This window comes from Chrysemys picta, chromosome 11, assembly GCF_011386835.1.
Source record: "Chrysemys picta bellii isolate R12L10 chromosome 11, ASM1138683v2, whole genome shotgun sequence".
Lineage (NCBI taxonomy): Eukaryota > Metazoa > Chordata > Testudines > Emydidae > Chrysemys > Chrysemys picta.
Window position 1 is genome coordinate 58,038,590 of NC_088801.1, and position 27,281 is coordinate 58,065,870.

Consider the following 27,281-nt stretch of genomic DNA (forward strand, 5'->3'; position numbering starts at 1 on the left):
AGAGGTAAAAACATATTTTGGAAATGTTCAGAAACTCTATAAAGTATTTGCTCTTAGCCCTGCGAGATGGAAAATTTTGCAGACCACTGCGAATATATCTCTTCACTCTGTATCTAAAACTAGGTGGAGCGCAAGAGTTGATGCTGTTCACCCCCTAATCAAAAATCACACAGGCGTGCTGGAATGTTTAATTAAAATTGAAGAGGAGCTTCATTTACCTCCCGAAATCCAGGCAGATGTTGACTGTTTGATTAAATGGCTTAAGTCATTTGAATTTGTACTTCTTACTACAATATGGTTTAAAGTGCTTCAGTGTATTAATGATAAGAACAAGATCCTACAAAGTGCCAAATTAACAATGGAAGAGGGAGCTAAACACGTGAGCAACTTAGTCAAAGTAGGGTTACCATATTTTGTGCCTCCAAATGGAGGACACTCCCCGGGGCCCCAGCCCCGCCCCCAGCCCCGCCCATGCCCCCCCGCCCCAACTCCGCCCCCTCCCAAAGTCTCCGCCCCCTCCCCTGCTTCCCGCGAACATTTGAGTCGCGGGAAGCCTGTAGCAGGTAAGGGGGGTGTGGGGGGAGGAGGCGCGGCCCAGGCTGGCCCCCGGCGGCTCCAGCCTGGGTCGGCTCGGGCCCTGGGGTGCCGGCCCCGGCCGACCACCCCCGGCTGCCCGGCGCACCCCCCAGCTCCGCGACCCCGGCTCCCGGACCGGCTCCCGGCCCCGCGGGCCCAGCTCCCCGGCCCCGGACCAGCTCCCGGCCCCGCGGGCCCGGCTCCCCGGCCCGGCTCCCGGCCCCGCGGGCCCGGACCGGCTCCCCGACCCCGGCCCGGCTCCCGGCCCCGCGGGCCCGGACCGGCTCCCAGACCCCGGCCCGGACCCCGGCCCGGCACCGCGCCCCCGGCTCCCGCCCGGCCCCGCGCCCAGCCCAGCCCGGCACTGCGACCCTGGCCCGGCCTGGCCCCCGGCCCGGCCCCGCGCGCCCGGCCCAGCTCCCGGCCCGGCACCATGCCCCCGGCCCCGCGACCCCGCACCGGCCCCGGCCCCGCACCGCCGACCCCAGACAAAGAGGCCCCAGCCGAGCCCTCCCAATTTTCCCGGACATGCCCGGCTTTTGGGGATTTCCCCCCGGACGGGGATTTGAGCCCCCAAAAGCCTGACATGTCCGGGAAAATCCGGACGTATGGTAACCCTAGTCAAAGAAATTCAAACAATGGAAGATTCTTGGCCAATTTTTTTTGAAGAAGCCAAACAAGTCGCTTCAAGCCTCGGCATTGACCCAAAAAATGAAAAGTGACTCAAGGATCCGGAAGAACAAGCAATTATTTGACGACACGGGATGCAGACTATACGTTTGACTCTCCCGATATTCAGTTCAGGTGTTCTTTCCAACAATGGATTTGCTTCTATCAGAGCTAGGAGGTCTTGGCAAAAGAATGGCTGAAGTCTCAAATTTATTTTCACCCATTTTGTGTCCACCAGATGAAGTGGATGAATTTTCTATAGAAAATGTTGTTGACACTTTTGCCATAGCATATCCAAAAGACCTCCAGAGGGAAGATCTTAAAGAGGAACTTAGAATCTTTTACAAAATAAAAGAAGATTCCAACTTAAGAGCTAATGGACATATAACCTCTGCACTTACACTTCTTAATGCTCTCTTCAAAAAAGTGTTGGAAAATGTGTTTCCATCGATTTGTATTTGTTTACGTCTACTAACAGTGTTGCCAGTGTCGGTAGCATCGGGAGAGCGTGCATTTAGTAAGCTAACATTGATTAAAAATCATTTGCGTTCAGCCACCAGGGAAGAAAGGCTGAACCAGTTGCTCACTTTGAGGATAGAATATGAAATGGCCAAAGACATACGTTTTGATGACATTATTAATGAGTTCACCAAAATGAAAGTGAGGAAAAAATTTGCAGCTGTATAATTAATGTTCAGAACAATTTGTAAAAAAATGATTTCATAAGAAGCATTATGTAACTGCAAATGTATACATACCATTAAAGCATTTAATGTTTTTAAATAATGCATTTTGTGTATTTTCAAATGATTAAAAATTAATTTTGGAATGTATTTCACTGGTTATTTTTTACATTTCCAAATACGTTACTATAGTATTGCAACTTTTTTTTATGGAAGGGGCCCCTGAAATTGCTTTGCCCCAGGCCCCCTGAATCCTCTGGGCGGCCCTGGACCAGACAGCAAGTGCGAAAAATCGGGACAGGGGGTGGGGTGGGGGTAAGAGGAGCCCATTTAAGAAAAAGACCCAAAAATCGGGATTATCCCTATAAAATCAGGACATCTGGTCACCCTAGATATTACACACACACACATCCACCTAACATGAAGGCTGAACCAGTTTGGCAGGAGTATGAGAACACATTTAAGGTGCTTTGAGGTATGTCAATTTTGTATTTTAGTACTTGCTTTGTCTTTTAAATGTACCATTACTTTAAATTTTCTATTTGCCGTGTGGTTGTAGCCATGTTGGTCCCAGGATATTAGAGAGACAAGGTGGAAGAGGTAATATATTTTATTGGACCAGCTTCCTGTTGGTGAAAGAGACAAGTTTTTGAGCTACACACAAAGCTCTTCTTCAGGTCTGGGAAAGATGCTCAAAGTGTCACAGCTAAATATAATGTGGAACAGATTTTTAACATAAGTAGTTACACATTATAAGAGACTATTCAAGGTGAAGTGGCTCATTAACATATCTGCAATCATAGGACAAAAAATGGGTGTTAGTGGGTTACATATTATTGTAATAAGCCATAAATCCAGTGTCTTTGTTAAGTTCATGATTTTTAGTATTGAGTACAGTTATGAATTTAAGCTCTCAGGCTCATCTTTTGAAACTGTTGTGCAGGTTTCCTTTGAGGATGAAGACTGAGAGCTCAGATAGGGACTGAGTGCTTTGTGAAAAATGTTCACCATGAGTGATAGGGAGTTTTTATCTTTTATCATTTTTCTGTGTGATTCATAGATTCATAGATTCTAGGACTGGAAGGGACCTCGAGAGGTCATCGAGTCCAGTCCCCTGCCCTCATGGCAGGACCAAATAATGTTTAGACCATCCCTGATAGACATTTATCTAACCTACTCTTAAATATCTCCAGAGATGGAGATTCCACAACCTCCCTAGGCAGTGCATTCATTTGAGAGTGTAGTTATTGTCTGGTTTCACATACACAGTTGATACTGGGGCATTTAGTGCACTGGATGATGTATTCCACATCTTGTGATAGGCACCTGTATGATCCATGGATCTTGAAAGGTTAGAGGGTTGTTTGAAGGCCAGAAGAGAAGTTTAGGAAAGATTTCTTTCAGGATGGGGTCCCCATCAAGTATGGGTTGTAATTGTTTAACGATATCCCATGTGGGTCCACTGTGGGATTGTAGGTAACAACTACGGATATGCGGTCAGAGGCTTTCCTCCTCCCCATATTGAAGCACGTTTTCTCGGGGTATTCCATGATATGATCTACTTCTCTGGTGGAGTGTCCTTGTTTGGTGAAGGAAGTTTAAAGTGTGTCAAGATGTGTACCCTGGACTTTTTCCTTGGAGCATATTCTGTGGTATCTGAGTGCCTGGCTTAGATAACAGATTTCTTGGGGTGTTTGGGGTGGTTACTATGAAGTTAACTGTAGTGAACTGCGAGTTTCTTGTATATTGTTGTGTGTAGGGTTCCATTGTCGAAGCTGATTGTGATGTCCAGGAAGCAATGCTGGTGCAGGAGTGTTCTAGAGAGTTTAATGGATGGGTTGTGTTTGTTGAAGTTATGGTGGAAATCTATGAGGTAGTTTAGGTCATTTGCCTAGAAGATGAAAACATCATTGATGTATCTCAGGTATATCATTGGTTTTGTGGAGTATTTGTCCAAAAATTCTTCCTCAAGGTGGCCCATGAAGAAGTTGGCATACTAGGGAGCCATCCTACTACCTCTGTCTATTCCTGTGATAGGGCCAATAAAAGATATTACCTCCCGCTCCTTGTCTCTCTAATATCCTGGGACCAACATGGCTGCAACACTGCTAACTCAGATAGCACATTTATATGGGATGCAAACAAATCTGGGTCTAAAAATCAGTCTACTCTAATAAGTCCCAGTACAGGAAAGCATCCAATCCTTGAGGGGGCCACTTAGGGATCTGGGGCAAAAATCAGTACTTGGTCCTGCTAGTGAAGGCAGGGGACTGGACTCAATGACCTTTCAGGGTCCCTTCCAGTTCTAGAAGATAGGATATCTCCATTAATTTATTTATTTAAATTTAATTTATTTATTTGGAAAGCACATAAGCCCCATTTTTAGGGGGGGAAAATCCCTTCTCCCTCTGTAATTTTTTTAAGCACTTAAAGTTAATCATGTGCTGAAATGTTTTCCTGAATTGGGACTGTGACAGATATGCCTATTTCCTGCATATAGTTGGGAGACCTTATTGAATTAAGTTTAAGTATCTTTGCAATCCATTGTATAAACACAAAGTTTAGGTATTACTGTGGAGTGAGATTGCATGTAACCTCTCTGGGGGAGACATGATGTGAGGCCTGGGAGTTCATAGGACTATACTGAAAATGTGTCCGAGAAGAATGGACTTTTGGGACAAGTGTAAAGTGGATTTTCTGGGGAAATACCTACAGAGAGGTTAATGCAAATTCCCTGGTTATACAAAAACTCAGCCTCTTGGAGCTTCGTCCTGAGGAATGGATCACTGTGTACTGATCATCTGTCTCCAGAGACTGGAGGTCAAAGGCCTTAGCTGTATAAATAAACAGCTGAACTACCTAGCTTGTGTTCTGGTTCTGACTTATGTTATGAACTTGTAATAGGGTGACCAGATGAGAGACGTGAAATATCGGGACGCCGGAGGAGGGGGGGTGCCAGCAGAGGAAGAAAAAAGAAACAAACCAAGAGCCAGCAGAGGAAAGAACAAAAACAAAAGCAAAAAAAAAAAAAAAAAGAAGAGCCACCAGAGCATAGGAAAAATTGGTGGGGGCTGAGCTCCCACCGGCAGCTCCATACCCCGCCCCCCCGCACCAGCTCGCCTCTGCCTCATCCTGCTTCTCCCCCCTCCCTCCAGCACTTGTGCCACCATACAGCTGATTAGTGCAAGCCTGGGAGGAAGGGGGGAGGAGGAGGAATGCAGCGTCCTTGGGGAAGAGGCAGGGCCAGGGTGGGGATTTGGGGAGGGATCCAATAGGGGAGGGAGGGGGCGGAGCCACAACGGAGTTGGGGCACGGGAGCGCAAGCTCCCTCCACCTGTGCGCTGGTGGGCAAAATATTGGGACAATTCGCGTCCCAACTGAACATCGGTTGGGACGCAGGACAAACAAGTAAATATCAGGACAGTCCCGATAAAATTGGGACGTCTGGTCACCCTAACTTGTAACCACAAGGAAAATCTAGTTGTGGATTTTGAAGAACTGACACCTACCGGAGCCTGAGCTTGGAGTTGGGGGGTTACCTGTGGTAAGCTTTCTAGCTATGTGGGTAGGTTCTTTTGATTGTTTTTAAAATGTTTTCTCTGTAATGCTTTCACGTTAGGAATAAATGTGCTTGCTTAGAAAGGACTGTGTGGTATCTTGAAACTGCAGGCAACACACTGGAGAGAAAAAGTGCAGACACTAGCCTTTTCAATAGTCTGGTTTGCTGGGAATACCAAACTGCAGGCAGGGATCTGTGCAGCCTTAATAATCCCTGGTCACGAGGGAGTGAGATGTCATCCTTCACCAAAGACAGATGATAGTTGGGATCTCAGAATGTGAATGCAGGTGCAGTTACTCTAAAACTGTGACAGGAACCATAAGGAGGAACAGCAGAAGGCAAATGTGTTACTGAGAACTTATCTGCAACCAAACAAATGCTATTATTTATTATTAATACTGTAACCATGATAAAATAACAAATACACCCTAGTTATTCACCCCTCTGGGCTTCATAGGGCAGTCTATCTATGCCATGCCTGCCCTGTTCAGATTGTAAGTCCTTTTTGTATTTTGTACAGCGCTAAGCACATTGTTGGTACCTTAAAAATACATAATGCCATCATATGTAAATGTTTTACATTTTTAGGGGGGGAAAATCCCTTCTCCCTCTGTAATTTTTTTAAACCTGGCGAAAATTGAGAGCGTCCACAAACTGAATAGTTTATATTGCAGCAAAAGAAAAAAAAAAAGGCTCATTTTGCCATCTTTATCTGGAGGCAGACTACGCATTAGCTCTCATGTGTCTATTGCCCACTGCAATCCGAGCGGGAACGAACTTGCTCTTATAACCCTAACGAAGCAGGACGGATCAGGACAGCCACGTTCGCTCTCTAACAGCCATTCACAATTCCAGGTGGAGAATTCCGATTTTTGTCACTGGTATTATCAGCCTCCATCAGGCCGTCGCTCGCAGGGTCCATTCCGGGGCAGGAGCCAGGCCGGCGGCCGCGCTCTGTAGACGGGTTTGCGGGAGCCCGGGGAGGGCTCAGCACAGCTAAAATGGCAGCGCTTCCAGCGCACGCGGCTCACGGCCCTGGGCGGCTGCGCGCCGCGTGCCCAGCAGGGGGCGCTACCTCGCCCTCCCCCGCCACTCAGAGTATGAGTGACGTCCCGGGAAAGCAAACCGTCAACGGCCCCTTCCCGGGTAGCTGCGATTCCCCCCCGCCCCTCTCAATGGACTGATCCACTTGCCTAGAGAGGGGCGGTGAGACGGTCGCCGGCCATTGACGGTGAAGCAGGAGGAAGGGGATCTGGACGCGCTCACTGACGGGGTAGGGGCGCTAAATCCGCCCGTTTGCTGCGACGGAAGGAAAAGTGCCTGTCACCTCGGGGCTGTGTGTGGCTGGGACTCCGCGGCGCCCCTCACTGTAAGTGTAGAGAGGGGAGGGGCTGTGTGCTGTTGGGGGTGTGTGTCAGAAAATGAATTAGGTAAGTTCGTTCCCCCCTCCGGGGTGGGATGGTCTTTCCCAGCGAGTCTTTCAAGGCGAGGCGGGGCCCTCCCTTTCCTCCCTCCCCTTCTCCGCGTTGGTTCCGCTCGCAGCAGGATTTAGCCGCCGCCTGCCGTCGTCTCCGCTTGTGCCGCTTGCAGTGAGAGGCTCCTGGACGTTTTCTCTTTGCCTTAAAGTCGGTGAGGAGCGAGCGGGGCCGGGCTCGGGCCTCCCCCGGGCACTGGGCTGGGAGGAGGGGGGCCGGGCTCGGGCCTCCCCCGGGCACTGGGCTGGGAGGAGGGGGGCCGGGCTCGGGCCTCCACTGGGCTGGGAGGAGGGGGGCCGGGCTCGGGCCTCCACTGGGCTGGGAGGAGGGGGGCCAGGGCCGGGCCGCCCCGGGCTGGGAGGAGGGGGGCCGGGCCCCAGGACAGGCCGGGCCGTGGCGGGTGGCGGGGCTAGGCCGGGGCCTGCAGGGCTCTTCCCCTCTCCACCCCCGTCCCGCGGCGGCCTGGCCCTGGCGGGTAACAAAGCCGCGGCCTGTGACGGGGAGGCCGCGGCGGTGAGCGCGGCCCGGCTGGAGGCGACCCCCCCCCCCCCAGTTCTACCGGCTCCAGAGCGCCTGCTGCGGCCGCCTCCGCCCAGGGAGGCCCGGTGGGTGCTGAGCGCCCGGCGAGAGGGAGGCGCGCGGGGGCTGGGAGCTCCCCAGTCCCGCTCGGGCGGTGCGGCGTGGGGGCAGTTCCTCCCCCAGGAGCGGCCACGGGATGCTGGGCCGCCAACTCGGCGGGGGCGGGGGAGCCGGGGCGCGGAGCGAGGACGGGCCTCGGGAGTTTACTCCCGCCCTGATGCGTGTTGTCCCGCCCGGATGATCCGGGCCTGCGACCCTGATGTGCGGGATCGTCTCGTGTGGGCCCGGCCTGCGCGGCGCTGAGCGCGGCTCTGCCCGATCTGAGATCTAGGTCTAATTAAACACGCCTCACCTCGGTACAGCGCTTTTCGTTGCCTGTCACTGTGCTTTACAACGGAGGTCAAATTATCCTTACCTTACAAATAGGGAAACTGAGGTACAGAGAGAGCGTGATTTGCCCAAGGTCACCTCAGATGCTAAGAAATCACATTCACCCAGAGGTTATTCTTTTATGTCTTAATTAGACTAACCTGTCTTTGCCACAACAACTAATAAATATTGCATGGCTTAAGTGAAAATGCACTATGATCTGCCTCAGACTTACTTCAGCAGTGTAGATGTTCTTAGCCAACAGGCAGGCCCGGGAGCTAGCAGTGCAGGATTTGCATTTCATAGCCCTGACAAGAGTGTGGTTGTAGTAAAGTAGGGGGGGGTATGCACTCTAAGGCTTCAGCCACTCTCAAATAATATTTTCTTTTTGAAGTGTGGACTCCTTCCACAAGGAGATGTGTACAGTAGCTGATGCACATACTTAGAATTAAAGCATGGTGTGGGAATCATCCTTCTCTTAAGGATATCTTGAAGAACTTTTCTTTTTTCACAGGGTGTCTTTTATGAATAATCAAAAGCAGCAGAAGCCAACGCTATCAGGCCAGCGTTTTAAAACTAGAAAAAGAGGTAAATATTAATCACTTTTGTGTGTAGCTCATGGCCAACTCTGTACAGAAGACCTATCCGCATGTGCTGGGCAAGAGAATGAATACACACAGGCTTATTAGTATGTGTCTAGCCCAGAGGTCCCTGAACTGTGGGGTGTGCCCCCTAAGGGGGTGTGGAGGAACATCTGGGGCCAGCCCCCCCCGGGTGGCAGGGAGGGAGCCCCTCCTCACGCCCAGCTCTGCTCTGGTCCCACATCCCCGGCTCCCGTACCTAGCCCCAGCCTCTGCAGCTCCGCTCCCAGCTCCATGCCAACCCCCAGCCTCCGAGGCTGGCTGCGTTTCGCAGCCCTGGGGGAGGCTGGGAGTGGAACCGCACTTGGCCATGGGCCTGGCTGCTGGCCTCCACCGCAGCCTGTCTGCGGCTCCGCTCTCTCCTCAGCCCTGGCCGTGGCCCCAGACCTGCCCCCTGTCCACTTCCCATCTCTTCTCCCTCCTCCCCCCAGCAGTGGCCCAGCTCCCAGCCCCGGGGGGGGGGAGTGCACGGGGTGCAACCCTCAAAAGTGTGGGGACCACTGGTCTAGCCTTTTACCAACTTGTTTAGGTAGGTATCTGTAAATAAAGACCTATAAAGTTAAACACGAAGTACATTTTTTACCATAAAAATTAGCCTTTCAACGTAGGCTAATTCATTTTAAATGTGCCTTGCACCATAAAAAACAGCTTAAATTTTGGTTATGCTCCTCTCCAAACAATGCCTAATCTAGAACACTTTCAACCAGTGTGAAAGTTTGTCAGTAATAAAGAGCCTAAATGAGGATGCCATTAGATTTATGGGAAAACTCAGGCTTCTTCAAGGGATGGGAGGGAGCTGATGGGCTCTTCTAGGATTCAACTTCCTTCTGTGAAGGCAACTTTACTTCCTCTTCCCATTCCTAGATTAGTTAATGGGAACAAATATTCTAACTGTTGAAGAAACAATAAAAGTGGAGATATAGGTAAAAGGCTAGAGTGGAATGGTGGTCATTGGTAATGGGAGAGTGGTGTGGCTAGTAAATAGCTAGAAGAAAACTGCCATTCTCTTTTTAAGAGGGAAATGGATGCTGTTCTAAATTAGGGGTCTTGGTTTGCTCTAATCTAGGAACTTCTTGAGGGTGGTGAGGGTTCTAATTTTCTCTAGAAGGCTAGCTAGCTCACACTTTTCAATTCTCTAATTTCTCATTCTAACAGTAGTGGCTATGAAAGCATCCGATTGGCTTTGATTGGTGTATGAATTTACCTGGTTCGTCTCAAGTAGAATGAGGAATTAAATAGGCTGCAATAATAATGAAGAGGTTCATCAAAGTAAAACACACTGAAGATAGGATTCATACTTATCTCAAAGTACAGTAAATCTGTTTCTCTGGTTCAAGGTCAGATGTGCCATTGGATGAAACACTGAAGTGGAAGGAAGGGTAGGGTTTAGTTTGGTTTTGCATATGAAACATTTCTAACTTCATTGTCTTCAAAATACTGCTTCAGATTAAGTCCATATTCCCACCTTCCGGTGACTTTGCTACCTCTGTGAGTCTTGTAGATGGCTGTTCAAAAAAGGATTGCCCCATTTCTCAGGATATGTCTGTACTATGGAGACTATAATTGCATAGCTGTGCTGGCACAACCCCATTGCAGAGATGCAGGTTTTTCCATAGGTGTAGGGAACACCACCTCCCCAAAGTTAGCTACCTCGATGGAAGCATGCTTAAGTTGTCATAGTGTCCTCTTCTACACTCCTGCTTAGGTTGGCATAGCTATGTCAGTCGGGTGTGAAATGACTCAACAGCTGGCAAAACAATGGAAGGAAGCATTTGGGAGGACTTGATCGACTTAAGGTTTCCACCACTGTCTCAGTAGGAATCTCTTACCTAGTTGACAAATGATGACTCCTTCAAGGACAACCCTGAAAGAATGATTGACAGAAGCTGTATAACCTTCCCTTTCCATTGCTTAGGCCTTTTCTTCACTGCCAAAAAAAGTGGGGTGTTATGTTAAGAGCGATCTATTTTGGTAGTGAAGACAGGCCCTAGCAAGCATGACTGATCCCAAATATAAAATGTACAGGTTCTGTCCAGAACAGAAAAGGCTGAAACATGGCTAATGGAATGTGATTCAGAATCGCATTCCTTCTAGCACTTCATATTTAAGACAAGTTTTTATCCTAAATCTCTGCTCACAAAGTTCTGACACAGTTTATTGTTTTCATGCTCTTCCACTTTGAAGCAAACCTCAGAGCAGAACAGTTGCATTCAGAATCTCTTCTGGTTAAAAACTAGACTTCAGTCCTTTCAGCTGAGCACCGTGCAAATAGTTTTCAATACATGGTTTAGCTGAAACTTGATAACAGGCAAAATGCTGAAAAGCAAACATTTTTTGATGCTTCTGTTACAAAAGAGTGGTAGGCCTAACTAGTTAGAGTGAATAGTTCAGAAAGTAGTAATGTGGATTTAACTAATTTAATGGTAAATATTGGTTAGCCTCATTAGTGACTTTGCACTTCTAATTTAAATGAGAAATGCCCAGTTTCATGTTGGATGATGTCTGGATTTGAAGTCCTAGCATCTAGGCTGCAGTCCTCCCTGTGGGTGCCTTGGCTAGGTCAGGTGGCTTGGAGAAATGCTGGGCCCTCCCCTCACAGCAGGAACTCAGGCAGGGGCTCCCCATTGGGTGGGGCTGCAAGCACCCTAGCCCATGACCTGCTGCCCATATTGGAGGTATCTGGCCACAGGGCTACCTACTCTGCTGTCTCAGGCATGGCCTGGGAGGCGGCGGCTGCTGGGTCTTAGCTCGAGCTAGTGAAGGAGGAGCCTGGGACCCGAATGCCTTGGGGTGAGGAGATTGCAGTGGCGTTTTTATATTATTGTAATAATAATAAATAGTAAAAATCTGAGCTGTCATGGTAAGGCCATGTCTAAGCTACCACTTATGTCTGCAAAACTTTTCCTCTTCCCCACCCTGCCCCCTGCTCCTCCAATCCTCTTCTCTCTTCTCCCCCCCTCCCATGAGCGATGTAAGTTTTGCCAGCATAAATGGTAGTGGGCACAGCGCTATGTCGGCAGGAGAGCTTTTCCGGCCGACATAGCTACTGGTGCTCATTGCGGATAGTTTAACTATGTCGCTGGGAGAGCTCTCTCCAGTTGGCATAGAGCAACTACATGAGAAATCTTACAGCGGCACAGCTGCATCAGTACAGCTGTGCCACTGCAAGGTCTCTAGTGTAGACATAGCCTTAGTAATCTGAGACTCATTAAATTTAATATGTGACTGCTCCATGACTCTTAGATATTTTTTTTAAGATAAATCTTTGGCCTTAGCATAATCTGGCTCTGACTATCTTGATGAAGAGACAGTAAAATGGGCAAAACTGGTCTTGTTACAGAATTTTCCCCACAGTAATTTCTTCCTGCTAAACAGGCAAGGATTAGAATGCAATATGTGTAGCTTTAAGTATTGGTGCTTCTTGGCTTAAGTGGAGAAAACATTAGGAGTCAAAATCTTGTAACTTCGAAATTGAACAGCTAACTTGTTCAAGGCTAAACATAGTTGCTTAGTCTCATTGAAGTGATCAAAAAGTCAATGGTGGCTATTACTGCAGCTATTGCAGTTGATAGTTGACACGTTCGGGTCAAATGGCTAATGCTAAACTCGTATGTATTTATATTAAACTAATGGCAAATTCACTGTCTGCACTGGTTATTTCTGGCTTCCCTGGTAAACTCAAACATTTGGAAACTGTTGCCAGTTTCCTTACAGAATGAATTCCTGAAGTTGGAAGATGCTGATACAGAAATTGACAGTATTATCTTTAAGTTAAAGTAGGAGCTTCGTCTCACAACTAGTAGGCTTATCCAATACCAATGCTTTCTCTTTTATTGCAGATGAAAAAGAGAGGTTTGACCCTACTCAGTTTCAGGACTGTATTATTCAAGGTCTAACTGAAACTGGCAGTGACTTGGAAGCAGTAGCAAAGTTTCTTGATGCTTCTGGAGCAAAACTTGACTATCGCCGCTATGCAGAGACACTCTTTGACATTCTGGTGGCTGGTGGAATGCTGGGTAAGTGTCTAGCTAAACTTTTAAATATGGCTGCTTTGCTAGACCACATCATTCTCTCACTTGGACTCAAATGCTTAAATGTAGGTTATTGATCTAATTTGTCACCCAGGTTTAAAAATGGATGCTATTTATTTGGATTGCCTCAAACCTTTGTGGTACATAAATTAATGCTCTGTCACAGCATAATCTCTGCTACATTGGATTGAGGGTGGCTGCTTGCACTGCAGCAGAAATGGCTCACTTTTTTTTAAATCTTTGAACACAGTGAGAATCACTGCTCTTGTAATGTCTTGTCTTACGGTGGTTACCTGCTCAGGGATGGAGGAGCTCGTGACAGGTTCGGTCACAGAGACCCCCTTGGGATTGTCACCTGATGTGCTGAAGTTATCTCTGAACCCGTTTTCTGCTGCCAGCTTGGGACTCCAGAACCCTGCCTTTTTGAGCCAGACACGCTAGTCTGCTGCAACACAGACCCAGGTCTGGTCCATGCCCCCAAAGCTGCAGACTTTAACCAAAACCTGCTCGGCAAGTCACCTATCTCCAACACCCATACACCCAGTTCCCAATGGGATCCAAACGTAAAATGGATGTATTTGACTCTGTATAAAGCTTATACAGGGTGAACTCCTAAATTGTCTACCCTCTATACACTGATAGAGAGATGCATAGCTGTTTGCTCGCCCAGGTATTCATCACTTACTCTGGGTTTACTAATAAGTGATTTTATTAAGTATAAAAAGTAGGATTTAAGTGGCTTCAAGTAATAACAGACAGAACAAAGTAAGTTACCAAGCAAAATAAAACACAATATGCAAGTCTAAGCCCAATACATTTAAGAAACTGAATACAAGTAAATATCATCCTCCGATGTTCCAATAAGCTTCTTTCACAGATTAGACTCTGGGTCCAATCCTTTTCCCGGTACAGTTCTTATTTCCAGCTCAGGTGGTAACTAGGGGATTTCTCATGACTGCAGCCCCCTTTATTCTATTCCACTGCCTTTTTATGGCTTTGGCACAAGGCAGGAATCTTTTCTCTCTCTGGGTCCCCACCCCTCCTAAATGGAAAAGCGCTGGGTTTAAGATGGATTCCAGTACCAGGTGACATGTGACCATGTGAGACCCCAAGCCTCCATTCTTTCCAGTCTGACTCTCATACACAGGAAGGCTTACAAGTAAACAGCCATTTACAACCAGTTGCCCTGGTTAATGGGAGCCATCAAGATTCTAAACCACCATTAATGGTCCACAATTTGCATAGTTACAATAGGACTTCAGAGTAATAAGTCATATTTCTAACTTCAGATACAAGAATGATGCATTCATACAAATAAGATGAACACATTGAGTAGAACTAGAAGCTTTGTAATGATTCCTTACAAGAGACCTTTTGCCTAAAGCATATTCACACTTATAAATGTATTTCCATAAAATATATGGAGAGCGACATCACAGCTCTCATAACTGATGGCTTTCTCTTTTCAGTTATTTTTTTGTTTCCTCTTTTGGCCTTTATTACTTACTACCTGCCACAGCACCAAAGCTTGGGGCTCATGCTTCAGCTTTAAGTTGTCACTGTTCTGATAGGCTTCCAAACAGGACCTCAGCATCCAGTAGTGGCAGACCAGCAGCAACACTTCATTTAATTATGGATGCTGCGGCAACTATTAGTCTCTCAACAGTAAACTGCACTTCTCGCTTCAGGTGACTTAACAAGACTTCTGGTATGCTGCGTCCAGGTCCCCTGTTCTCGCTACTGTAGAAGCGACCTATAGCAGTGGGTTTGGGAAATATGTGCACCAGGATTTGAGGAGAATGTACAAAACAGCAAATAGTTTGACAATCTTTAATTCCTTTGTGTTAGGGATGTTCCCCTCTGGGAGGGGACACTGTCTTAAGTGATTGACCTTGAACTCTTCAAAGCTTAAATGTTCCATTCTAAATTTTGTGCATAATTTGGCAAGCTTGTTTTCTATATTATAATTTTTTAAAAAGGTGCATCTTCAACAGTGAGTATAACTTTCATAAGTAGAATTTGGATCATGCAGCATGTGCTTACTCACTATGATAATCCTTTCAAAGGATTGGTTAACTTTAAATGGCCACTAACAATGGTATTTAAAATTAACGTGCATTTCTTTAGAACACTTGTGAAGCACTGTACTAATACTAAAACACAGAATACTAGTGAGAGGCTTGTAAAGTTGCATATCAGGGAATTAAAGCAAATAGGGTGAGTGACTTGCCTAATGTCCCATAGTATATTGGTGACTGAGTCAATAGAACCAAAGGGTCCTGACTATCCAACAGGCTACTTCACTGTGGAAAGCACTACTTATAGCAGTATCCACTATGTGCTAAGCACTCTCCAGATAAGAATGAACTGTCCTTGCCTCAAGAAGCCCATAACCTATGGATAGACACCTACAGATGTTTACTACTTGTCAGGTGGATTTGATGTATGTGGAAGTGAATCTTCAAGAGACTTTAATATGAGAAGTAGGGGCTTTGTAAATTAGCTCAAAGGCCATACCATGTATAGAGGGCAATGTGGAAGAAAAAGCTTGTCGTGTGATAAGCTGACAAATGGGCATTTGTCAAGGTTCCCACTCTTAAAACTGGGAAGAGGGCAGAAGGAGATATGAGTTTAGATAAATAAAGAGGGGAAAAATTTATATAGGACTTCAATTACAATGCATGATGCTTGAATTTGATGTGGTGATAGATGGGGAACCAAGTGGAGTAACCTAATCAAAATGAAGGGCATGGAAGAGGACTCTTGCTCCTGTATTTTGTGTAGGTTGGAAGAGGATAGTGTGTGCTCTATGGATTCCAGAGAGGGAGGATGGTGCCGTATTTGAGACCAGAGAAGGCCCTAAATGAGAAATTTCATGATTTGGGTATGAAAAGATGTACGAGTCTTAAACTCTAATAGGGAAGAAGTAGCAGGATTTGATTGGGCAGGGCAGGGAGATGTCAGAAATCACTTCCACTGATGCCTACCCTCTAGTAGGGAGGATGGCAGTTTTATCTTCCTCCCAAAACCTCTACACTCACTGTTAAGAGTATCCTGTCCATTCAAATAGGATGTGTTTCCGAAGTCTTGCTCTTATCCGATTACCATCTTTTGGGAAACCTCAATCCATAAAGAGTCATCCGATATAGATGATGAAACAGGTATTCTAAAGGGTCTTTGATTTTTTTAATAATTACATTACTGTTTCCTTTGTAGTATCTGCAAACATTAGAAAAATGTTAACTTGTGCTCCTACTGCTGTTCTGCCAAAGAATAAGAGCTCTCTACCCACGTGGTGTGGTACTATTTTAAGTTCTTGGATGTTGTGTGTATTATAACACCTGACAACTCTTGAATTCAATATTCTAATACCTGATTAGCACCTTCCATATCTGAACTCAAGTGATGGCTTTTCTTTGCTTTTTCATTCAGAAATGTCACAAAAAATCACATCCCTAACACACACGGGTGTGATGACCAAAGTTTCTACTGTAGATCAGACCTCTGTCTCCTTTAAAGCAGTGGGTCTCAAACTTTTTTTACTTGAAATCCCTTTCTCATCACAAGCCTCTGAGTGAGGACCCTCCCACCCTCAATAAATTAAACACACTTTTTAATATATTTAACACTATTATAAATGCTGGCGGCAAGCGGGGTTTGGGGTGGAGGTTGACAGCTCGTGGACCCACCCATGTAATGATCTCCTGAAGGGTCCCAACCCCCAGTTGGAGAACCGGTCTTAAAGTAACAGGATTTTGTGTTGTCTTTAACCAGAAGTCCTGCTGTATAACACATGAATTAATAGACTAGTTTTGATGTTGCATCTTACAAAGACTCAGTTCTAAATCAAAACTGACTTGAGCCCCACTTGATCTGTCCTTGAGTACTTTTGACTGGCCTCTAACAAATTTGGTGTGAAGATTTAGGGTGGGACTTCTCAAAATTGCTCACAGTTGGACTAACTTCCTGCTCTGGAATCAGCGGTGAGACTCCCATTGAGTTATCTAGAAGCAGTTAAACCAATGCTCATGCTTTTGAAAATCCAATCTTAAATGTTACAAGTGACTTATGCATTGAAGTGGATATTTTTGGAGTCAAGGGTGAGCTATGGGATGGAGCCATGGTTGCTGTTTTGCTTAGCACGCTCTTAGAAACTTTCTCCTTTGACTTTATTGAGGTTAGGCTTTAAAAGAACCTTCCAAAACTAGAGGGGTAGCCGTTTTAGTCTGAATCTGTAAAAAGCAACAGAGGGTCCTGTGGCACTTTTGAGACTAAAAGGTGCCACAGGACCCTCTGTTGCTTCTTCCAAAACTAAACTGTGATGCTTTAATTTTTGAGCCATTCAAAACTTAGGCCTTGGCTACACTTAGCCGGTAGTTCGGCGGCGAGCGATCGAACTTCTGGGTTCGACTTATCGCGTCTAGTCTGGACGCGATAAGTCGAACCCGGAAGTGCTCGCCGTCGACTGCGGTACTCCAGCTCGGCAAGAGGAGTACCGCGGAGTCGACGGGGGAGCCTGCCTGCCGAGTGTGGACCAAGGTAAGTTCGAACTAAGGTACTTCGAACTTCAGCTACGTTATTCACGTAGCTGAAGTTCCGTACCTTAGTTCGAATTAGGGGGTTAGTGTAGACCTGGCCTTAGTGTATGTATATGCAACTCTACAACAGTTAGACTTTGCTTCCAGGACTGGGTCACTCAATTTAAAAAAAATAGCTGTTAATCGTGTGTGAAGTAACTTTTTAGTAGATGCAATATTTAGGATTAAACCAATTTTAAGGTCTCTTGTAGCTGCAGTTGGAAGGAAAACTTTCATGAACTGTTGGTCATGGGTGGTGTGTGTGTGTGTTTAGTTTTGTCTCTAAAAAAGTCTATTATGGCTCTCATAATACCAAGTGTGTAAAGCTCTTCTGTTGTACAGAATATCAAATCTGAGCATTGTCAAGCTATTTGATGCATCCTGACTTAAGTTTCAATGCAGCAGTAGTAGATGGCCAAGTAAAATTATCTGGAGGCCTATATTTAGTGGTATAGTCACCACTGATCTTCAGTAAAGGACAGCTATAAGATTCCGCATCATACAACACGAAACTTAAAGCAGTTCAAAAAGTCACATTTTACTGACTCTTTGCATATATAAGCAATAGTGTAATTCTTGCTGATCAAAAAAAAATTTATTAGAAATTAAATATGAAATACCAGTTTTAAAGTGTTAACACTAAAACTTCTTCTAGCCCCAGGTGGTACTCTGGCAGATGACCTGATGCGTACAGATGTCTGTGTATTTGCAGCACAAGAAGATCTAGAAACCATGCAAGCATTTGCTCAGGTTAGTCCTGAGTGTACAGCTGAACTTGACTGATTCTCACCTTGTGTGTACTAGTTGATAACTTGCTATCATGTTTAGCATTGCTGTGGAATAACTGTACAAAAACTGGTCTTGGTGTTCAAATAAACTATAACTTTTATATAATTTTGGAAACCTCCCAGAAAATGGCCTTAGACATGCAGCATAAAAAAAAAACCTCTGTAGGATGGCAAACTATCATTGGTACAAAAATGCCAGACTTGTTAATAGTCTAACCAAATGTTCAACAAAGCTGGTTTGAAACTCATTACTTTTTGCCTTGATTAGAGTCCAAATGTAATGTACTAATTTTCTGTCTTCTAGGTTTTTAACAAGCTAATCAGGCGTTACAAATACCTGGAAAAAGGCTTTGAAGATGAAGTCAAAAAGGTATTTAACAGGCTTCAGATAACAGCAAAAAACTCAGTGGCTAAGCTTCAAGATGACCACACACTCTAAAAGGAAGAGTGCTGTGATTAAATCTTCACTTACTAGAATAAATGTCCTTGTATCTTAATGTGGCATTTGATTATATAAATGACAACTAATTCAGTGTGGGATTAAATTTCAGCCAGGGTAACATTCTACTCGTGGAGTAATCTTGTATTTCTGCCCATCATAAGCTACTGTGATCGCCAGCATCAAGTCTCTGTATCTTAACCTTTGGTTCAGGGAGGCACTGACTACACCAGCTGATAATACTTAAAGCTTTGTGCCTTCATTTTGGAAGGATTACCATTCTTCTTTCTATTGCAGCTGCTGCTGTTCCTAAAAGGTTTTTCAGAGTCTGAGCGGAATAAACTGGCCATGTTGACAGGTATCCTTTTGGCCAATGGGACACTTAATGCATCAATTCTCAACAGCCTCTATAATGAGAACTTGGTTAAAGAAGGTAACTACTAGTATTAAACAATTCCTTTGGATGGTATGGGGTGCTGGGAGCAGGGACCAAGAGGCATTAGTGACAGATTTAACCAAAGCTAAAATTAACATAGATGTCAACTGTGGCAGCCACATACTCTGCTGCATAACAGTGAGTCTTATCCAGTGACACAATCTGTTGGCCTAACTAATTCTGAAGCAAAACTTTAACTGCAGTCATCTATCTCTCTTCCACCCCATGCACACACCTGGGAGGGTTTGTCATAGTTCAGGTAGCTGATATATTATGGCATTGAAGACCCCACAGGCTGGGAAGAACCATTAACATTGCAAGCAAGTTCCTCTTCCTTTCATATTGAACTATTAACAGTAACTTTCTAACTCCTGTTGTGCAGGTGTTTCTGCAGCTTTTGCAGTAAAGCTGTTCAAATCATGGATAAATGAGAAAGATATTAATGCAGTGGCTGCTAGCCTTCGTAAAGTCAACATGGACAACAGACTGATGGTGAGTAGTCAAATGGATGACCTGAACACTGTTCTTATCTGTCCTTACTCTTGCAGATACCTGTCCACTTGGCCTCTCTGACTTACTAAAACTCGTATGCAGTGTTGTAGTTGTGTTGATCCCAGGATATTAGAGACAAGGTGGCTGAGGTAACCTTTTATTGGACAGACTTCTGTAGGTGAGAGAAGCTTACAGAGTGCTTCAGGTCACCTGAAGCGCTCTGTCTAAGGTTGAAAGCTTATCTCCCCAGCAGAAGTTGGTCCAATTAAAAAATATTACCTCATCCACTTTGTCTCTAAAGCAAACTTGGCAACCCTTGGACTTCAGTGTGTCCCAATATAAAATGCAGGCACTAATAACTTCCTGTGCATAGGAGTCAATATAAATGTTGGGGTTTATTTTTATTTTTAGGAACTCTTTCCAGCCAACAAACAAAGCCTTGAACACTTCACAAAGTATTTCACTGATGCAGGACTAAAAGAACTTTCAGAATATGTTCGGAACCAACAAACCATTGGAGCTCGTAAAGAGCTGCAGAAAGAACTTCAAGAGCAGATGTCACGTGGAGATCCATTTAAGGATGTAAGTATACATATATTTAAAACAGATACAAAAAAGTGAACTTGTTGCAAAGCTTCTTGACATAGAATTAACCCACCATTACTTGGATCTTCACTTCCTGGAATCTTAGAACTGTGATTCTTATTAATAGAGTGAAGGGAAAGCAGTCAATTTACAGAACTGATTCCTGGACTGTCACTAGTACCTGAGTGAGAAACTCGGTGGCTGTTGGAGGACTAAACCTGTAATGCATCTGTATGTCTTGCCCACCTGTCCTCTAAAGAGGATAGAACTCCCAGGCACTCTGAATTTGGAGTAGTGGCAGCAGGCGCAAACGTATTCATTAGCTGAAGGTGACGCTTCGGATGTCACTACTTAAATATTAAGCTGGTAAATTCAAATAGAAAGTCTTGGCCTGTGTTCTCACTCTTCCCACCAGCTCAAAAAACTGATATTCTTGGTCTCCAACACTTAGTGCCACTTGCATTTAATCTTTTAAACTAATGGTGCGGTACCTGGTATTTGCGTTGTAAAATGTAAAACTCATCCCTGCTTCTTGACCTATGACTGAACTGCTGTTAACTAAGGCCTTGGCTACACTTGCAGCTGTACAGCGCTGTGAGGTAAACCTGTCTTCGTGCAGCTGAGTAGGGAAAAGTGCTGCAGCCTGTCCACACTGACAGCTGCTAGTGCAGTGGTGTGGCCACACTTGTAACATTTGCAGCTGTGTTGGGAGCGGTGCATTATGGGCAGCTATCCCAGCATTCATGTGGCTGCAACATGCTTTTCAAAATGGGGGTGGGGGGTGGATTGTGACAAGGAGTGTGGGGGGAGAGAGTGCGCTTTTTGGAGTATCTCAGCTCTCTATTTTGCAAGTTCCGAACTCCCGGCCCCCTGCTCATTCATTCACTCACTCAAAGCAAGCTGCAATCTGTTTGCTTTTCTCTGCCGTTTGAGCTTTGAAACCAGCACTTCCGCATTCCTGCAGCCGGTCACAACAATGGAGAGGATTGGCCACTTGACAAGATGATCAGTACAGCGCTGCAGGTTGATTCCTGGTACACACTCACAGGGGAGAGTCGTAGCCACTCCACTGTATCTCTTATGCTTCTCAGGCCGTGGCTACACTCGCGGATTCGCAGCACTGTGAAGCACGAGTGTAGTCTCTGAAGGGAATAGCTTGCAGCGCTGCGAGCGAGCGTGCAGCGCTGCAGGCGCTGATTACATTGGCGCTTTACAGCACTGCACTGGCTGCGCTCGGGGGGGGGGGGGGTGTTTTTCCACACTCCCGAGCGCAGCAAGTGCAGCGCTGTGAATTGCCAGTGTAGCCAAGGCCTCGGGGAGGTGGAGTACCTGCAGCGGTGTACCCAGGGAGATGCAGTGCTGTAAGTGCCCTGCCAGTGTGGACAGGGAGTGAATTACAGCACTGGGGGAGGCTTTGCAGCATTGTAACTTGCAAGTGTAACCAAGGCCTTAGGCAGTCAAACTTTGAAAGGGTCTTTGGAAGTGAAATCTAAGTATTCTGATTATAAGCCACAAAGGAAGCTGTTTAATCGGTAGCTTTCATACTAACTCACTGATTTTTGCAGATAATCTTGTATGTCAAGGAGGAGATGAAGAAAAATAACATCTCAGAACAGACTGTGATCGGCATAGTCTGGTCTAGTGTAATGAGCACTGTGGAATGGAACAAAAAAGAGGAGCTGGTAGCAGAACAAGCCATCAAGCACCTGAAGGTATTTGCTGTAGCTCTGATACAAGAACTGTGAATAACTAAACTTACTATAAAGACACTTATGGGCTTGGCCCAGTCCTTTTTCCTCTCCCCTGACCTAATTATACCATAAAACTCCTAGAGTTTGACAAAGTGTGAGTGTACTGCACCCTTTTCCAAGTAGAACTGCATCCACGCTAAAGAAGTGATTGTATTATTGGTTTCAGAGTAACAGCCGTGTTAGTCTGTATCCGCAAAAAGAACAGGAGTACTTGTGGCACCTTAGAGACTAACAAATTTATTAGAGCATAAGCTTTCGTGGACTACAGCCCACTTCTTCGGATGCATATAGAATGGAACATATATTGAGGAGATATATATACACACATACAGAGAGCATAAACAGGTGGGAGTTGTCTTACCAACTCTGAGAGGCCAATTAATTAAGAGGGGAAAAAAAAAAAAACTTTTGAAGTGATAATCAAGCTAGGCCAGTACAGACAGTTTGATAATAGGTGTGAGAGTACTTACACGGGGAGATAGAGTCAATGTTTGTAATGGCTCAGCCATTCCCAGTCCTTATTCAAACCAGAGTTGATTGTGTATTATTGGTGTAGTTAAAGTAGTTCAGCATTCTAGAGTAGACAGGGCCTAACTTTGTACATCACCTAGCAAAATGGGGACTCAATCTTGCTTGAGGACTCCAGATGCTCTAGAAATACAAATGAGATGCTACTCAATGATGGGGGGGAAGAGATGGTTCCTGCAGGTAACTAGTTTGTACTAAAACACTAGTTGGTTTTCAGCCACTATTCTTAAATATGTGGCACTTTATTATTGGCTTGGAAAGGATTAGACTATCATCCAGTAAATCTTGGTAAGCATCCATTTCACATTCATCTCAAACTGAAATGTTTCCATCAGTACCAATCTACATTTAGAGAGGCAAAGTAAGAAAAATTTGAGGTCTTAGTCTGGTTTGATTTACTTTGTATATTTTGATGTGATGTTGATAACTCGTGCCTTACTGGTTTAATTTTTTAATTTGTCATTAAGTAATTCTGACCCCCATACTTACCCACAACTGAATTTATATTGACAAAAACAGCTTAAAATCAGTATTACCTGTTGAAATTATATTTTAAAAAATTAAATTCTGCCAAGCCAGGATATGGTTTGCACCTTAATCAGGTGATTAAACTTTTATGAAGTATAACTAACTAGTTTCTTGTGTAAATGGCAACTTTTTTCAGAAAATTAAAAACTGTAAATGGCAAAATATCAAATGTCAGTGTTTTTGCAGAGAATTAATTTTACAGTTAAACCTAGACTATCTCAAGGATGGAATGAATCCTTGAAAGTAACATAAGTAATGTTACTTGTAAAATTCTTTGTCCTTGAAATTGAGTAAGGTAACTCTTGTTTTAAATATATCCCCCAAAAATTTTTCTCTAAGGTGGGGGGGAATCTAGTTAAAATCCATTTGGAGGTATTTTCACAATTTCTATGCCCTCTGAAATATATACTTCTAGCCATGTGTAAGTCACTATCTAATCTCTTGTACTCTTTACAGCAATACAGCCCTCTGCTTGCTGCCTTTACTACCCAAGGTCAATCTGAGCTGACTCTGTTACTGAAGATTCAGGAGTACTGTTATGACAACATTCACTTCATGAAAGCCTTCCAGAAAATAGTGGTGCTCTTTTATAAAGGTAACTAAAGCATTAAGGCTGCAGAATGTAACTGTTTGCAATGACTTCCAGTTCTTAACTTGGAGCTCTGAAAAGCTAATTTCTGACCTGTGGCAAACGAAATTGTCAAGATTCTCTGCAGTCAGTTAATTGGTAGCTGAAATTCTGGTGCTTGCATGCCCATCTGTACAAACCACGATATCTTTGTCAATTGAGGTAAATTGCTAAACTGCAGTGATGAGCAAGGGCCTCTATCTCTGATGTAGTTAGCGAGGGGAGTTTTAATGTCAACTACTCCTCTTTGGCTGGAGTCTGGGCAAGAATGCACCATGGCTACTAATCAGATCAGTCTCGCTTCTATACAAAGATAACTTAAGGTTTTCCATCTATTAATAGCAAAAACATATACTGGTGTATGGGGAAAAGAAACTTGAGCCAGTTTTCTGGCAAAAGCTGTACAGATTAGCCAGCCAGAACCTCTTCTGGTTTCTGTACTGTTTACAAGCATCACCATCTGTCTCTTTCCATAAGTTTGCTCACTCTGCACTAAGACAAAATGGTTTTCTACTTCATCTTTGCCATATGGCTGCATGATGGCACTCCAGGGACAGGGCTGCTATAGATCTTTCTTACCCACTTCACAAACCAGTAACATATGGATGACAAACTGTCTACTTTCTGGGAGTAGATAAACAAAAACAGGTAGGATATGGAGTCAGTTCCTTTTGTGGGAACTTAACTGTTTACTGGCTAAGTTCTAGTCTCAGAGGAGACTGCTTTAAGGATGCAATTTTCCCTAAATATAAATCTTGAAACTTGGTCTCCAATATAGTCTCAAGTTGTTAGCATGACAAACAAGAGCAACTGACTAGTCACATGACTGTCAAATACAGACTTCACTCACCACCTACTGCATCTCTTTCAGAAAAAAACTTTATTTCCTCTGTCACCTTTAATGTTAACAAATGGTGACTTTGGTGTATACCACAGACATGCCTGTCAAACTCCACAAATGAGTACTCAGTTTAAACTATCTTGTTCCTAGTAATGTGTAGAATGGGGAGTCTTAAGGGAATGAATATATTGGGGAAGAGCAGTGAAGGGTGACCATGGGACATGGCTGCCAATAAGGGGTGGCTGGGAGAACCTAATAAGCTAGCCCTCAAAGCAGTATGTTGGCACAGACTACTTCCACAATAACTCTGCCTTGGCATGTCTTAAACAGCTGAAGTTCTGAGTGAAGAACCCATCTTGAAATGGTATAAAGATGCACACCTTGCAAAAGGAAAGAGTGTTTTTCTGGAACAAATGAAAAAGTTCGTGGAATGGCTCAAGAATGCTGAAGAAGGTAACTAAACAATTACCATGAAACTTTAGTTTGAAGTTAAACAATGAGAATGGGTTTTGTAGTTGAACACTAAACTCCCTGGTATAGATAGTGCGTCTCCTCTTGTCTGCACCACTGTGATGTCTCCCTGTGTAGCCTCTCTGTGCCTCCTGCCAGCTAATTAAACCATCCCCAATGAGTGGCAGTGGCTCTATTGTGGGGAGAGCATCTCCTGCTGACATAGTACTGTTCACACCAGTGCTTTTGTTGGTGAAACTTACGCTGGTCAGGGAGGGGTTCCCCCCCCCACTTGCCTGACAAAAGTGCTAGTGTAGACTGCCTGATACTTAATTTTGAAATTGTGGGGTAGAAGTTCCTTAATGATAAGCTTTTAACAAAGCAGGGTGGATAGTCTTTCATTAAGCTTTGTTCTTCCTGATTGCTTTCCAACTGGGAAGATTGGATGTAGGCAACAGAATCTGACCCCAACCCTGTGTAAAACTTCCACAACATGGTGGCTGTCTTGAAACTGCTAGCTACCATTTAAAAGCTCAGATAGCATAAATTAAACAGCCTAGTTAGTAAACAGTGGCTGCCTTGGTAAGTCTTGAGCCTAGTCTCATTGGCCTATCTATTGGGGGCTCCTCTAGGTGAAAGTCAAGTCGGTTTAATACTAACTCCTTGTACTGCATTTAAATTCACCAGACTCTTGCTGATTTGTGTATAATCTTTAACTCTTACCTAAATGACTGTAGAGTAGTTGTCCCAAAAGTACTATTGTCATGCTAAAGTTTACTGTAGCTTTGACTCTATGGAGTTGAAGTACAAAGTACAGGGTTTTTAGGCTGAGCTGGCAGTGTCCAGCTGTGTTGTATTATAGGTTTGTTTTAGAAGTAATGATAATGTTCACATTTATGTTGCACAGTCCCATCTCCTAATTAAATTTTTTTCTTTTCAGAGTCTGAGTCAGAAACTGAAGAAGGTGACTGACTTGTGAAACTGTCCTCAGTAAAGCAAACAGGAGCTGTAGATAAATGTCATGTCTTGTGTGTCCTTTTGGTTCTTACATCCTACCTCCCTGTATCAAGCATGATACAAGGGCTCTCATGGCAAATTTATTTTAACTGTTTTCTATAGTTATTGAAGATGCTGGTTTTAGTTTTTAAAACCATGTTTTAAGTAGCTTACAGGAGCTATAGATTTGACTAACATTGCATTAGTCCTTTCAGTTATATTCTACCTCCTGTAATTTCTACTGTAATAATGTAACTTAAGGCCTTCCACAAAAATCATTTTATCTTGGGTTTTCTATATAAACATTTACAAGCAGTCATGATTTGGTAAATGAGATTTGTTATGGAAATTCTGTTTGCAGATTAAACCATACAAGTATCAACTCAAAAAGCCATGGAGGGGGAGGGTGTGATTTGGCATGAAACATGATAAATTGTACTAACTGGTATAGAAAGTCCACATTAATGGAAATAACTTCTCCATGCAAGTCTCTTGATTTCACAAGCACTGACTTATACAGGTATGTATTCTCAAAGTAATACTCTAAACAACAGTCTAGCCAATACTTGAGGGCTGCCAAAAGAGCCTAAATTTAAATTTGTTGTTTCTGCACAATGTTTAGCCCTGATTTTTGCCATTTGAGTGACCTGGTGGGTGAAATGCTGTAGTAAAATTTTTTTTCCCCTCACCAAGCAAAGGAAGCAGGCATTCTGAGCCTACTGGCTATCACATGCCTTATGTATGTTTAAGACTATTAAACTTGCCCTTGAAAGTTTTAATGCCATGTATTCTTATTGGTTATGGATCAATGGACTAGAACTCACTATCAAATTGAATGATTAACATCTAAGAGTAAAGGGGTAGACCAAAAGGTCAAAGTGTAGCTGACAATTGTAATTTTCTACTAATGGTAAACTGCTAATTCAGTGGAGTGCAATAATGTAGTGGTACTGGGTTGGTTAGTTTTAACTGTCATTTAAGGTGCCTACTGCTCAGGGTGTTCCACTGCTTATGATTTTTGCTTCACCTCAACCCAAACCCCTTTCCCTTAGCTCTTCTATAATGTTAAATGCATGGCCATTAGAAGGTAGGATTAAGAGAGTGTGCACAGGCATCTTGTGGCAATAGGCTTACTAATGCTAAATGCTGCCAGAGTTTAAAAAAAAAAAAAACTATGCTAAACACTGAAATGTCATCACTTTCTCAGGACATCCTTGTTGAATCAAGAATAGGGAGAGACCTTTGTTAATGTTGAAAATCCATTTTGGAGTAATGTTGTCATAACAATGAAAAGAATACTAACTGATCCCCTTGTGAATGAAGTATTTGTTAAATGAGTGATCTTGGTAGAACTTTGGTGCACAAAAATGTATTCAATAGGTTTCTACTGTAGTGATCTGCTTCCTTTGTAACTTGTCTTCTAAAGACTTTTTTTTAAATAAAGTCCATCCTTACACTTAGGGGTTTTTTTGTTTTGCCAAAACCAAGCTGGCTTGTGCTGTGGTGTAAACTTTGTTTTACAAAAAGTCATTCAAACCTGAATCTTCAGATATTGCACTCTAATTAGAGTCCAGGAACCTTTGTCTAGCTTCACCCTCTAAAATGAAATATGCTAATTACTAGAGGTACAGCTTCCTCAGCATAATAGTGAAGCTAGATT

General features: G+C 44.2%; 2 protein-coding genes across 6 annotated transcripts in view; one reads left to right on the forward strand and one right to left on the reverse strand.

Annotated features, from left to right (window-relative positions):
- LOC135974151 (serine/arginine repetitive matrix protein 2-like) overlaps positions 1–27,281 on the reverse strand; it is a 994,828-nt gene that overhangs the window by 392,411 nt on the left and 575,136 nt on the right. The window lies entirely within an intron of this gene.
- Positions 6,579–27,077, forward strand: BZW1 (basic leucine zipper and W2 domains 1). Of its 5 annotated transcripts, none has more exons than XM_042851712.2 (12): positions 6,579–6,856; positions 8,425–8,498; positions 12,391–12,567; positions 17,815–17,909; positions 18,252–18,317; positions 18,684–18,819; positions 19,205–19,314; positions 19,726–19,896; positions 21,465–21,611; positions 23,163–23,301; positions 24,506–24,628; positions 25,566–27,077. In XM_042851712.2, exons 2-12 carry the CDS (start codon positions 8,435–8,437, stop codon positions 25,595–25,597), a joined length of 1,260 nt encoding a protein of 419 aa, XP_042707646.1. In that variant the 5' UTR covers positions 6,579–6,856; positions 8,425–8,434; the 3' UTR covers positions 25,598–27,077. The 5 variants fall into 5 exon arrangements, with proteins under 5 accessions (XP_042707646.1, XP_005310368.1, XP_023959821.1 ...); XM_005310311.4 differs by having other exon boundaries at positions 6,794–7,116; XM_024104053.3 differs by lacking the exon at positions 6,579–6,856 and adding an exon at positions 6,951–7,112.

Bases quoted from the DNA above. Each gene is read 5' to 3' on its own strand.
- BZW1 (XM_042851712.2), top strand. From the start codon at position 8,435: ATGAATAATCAAAAGCAGCAGAAGCCAACGCTATCAGGCCAGCGTTTT. The intron at 8,499-12,390 runs GTAAATATTAAT...CTTTTATTGCAG, and splicing joins TTTTAAAACTAGAAAAAGAG to ATGAAAAAGAGAGGTTTGAC. The intron at 17,910-18,251 runs GTTAGTCCTGAG...TCTGTCTTCTAG, and splicing joins CCATGCAAGCATTTGCTCAG to GTTTTTAACAAGCTAATCAG.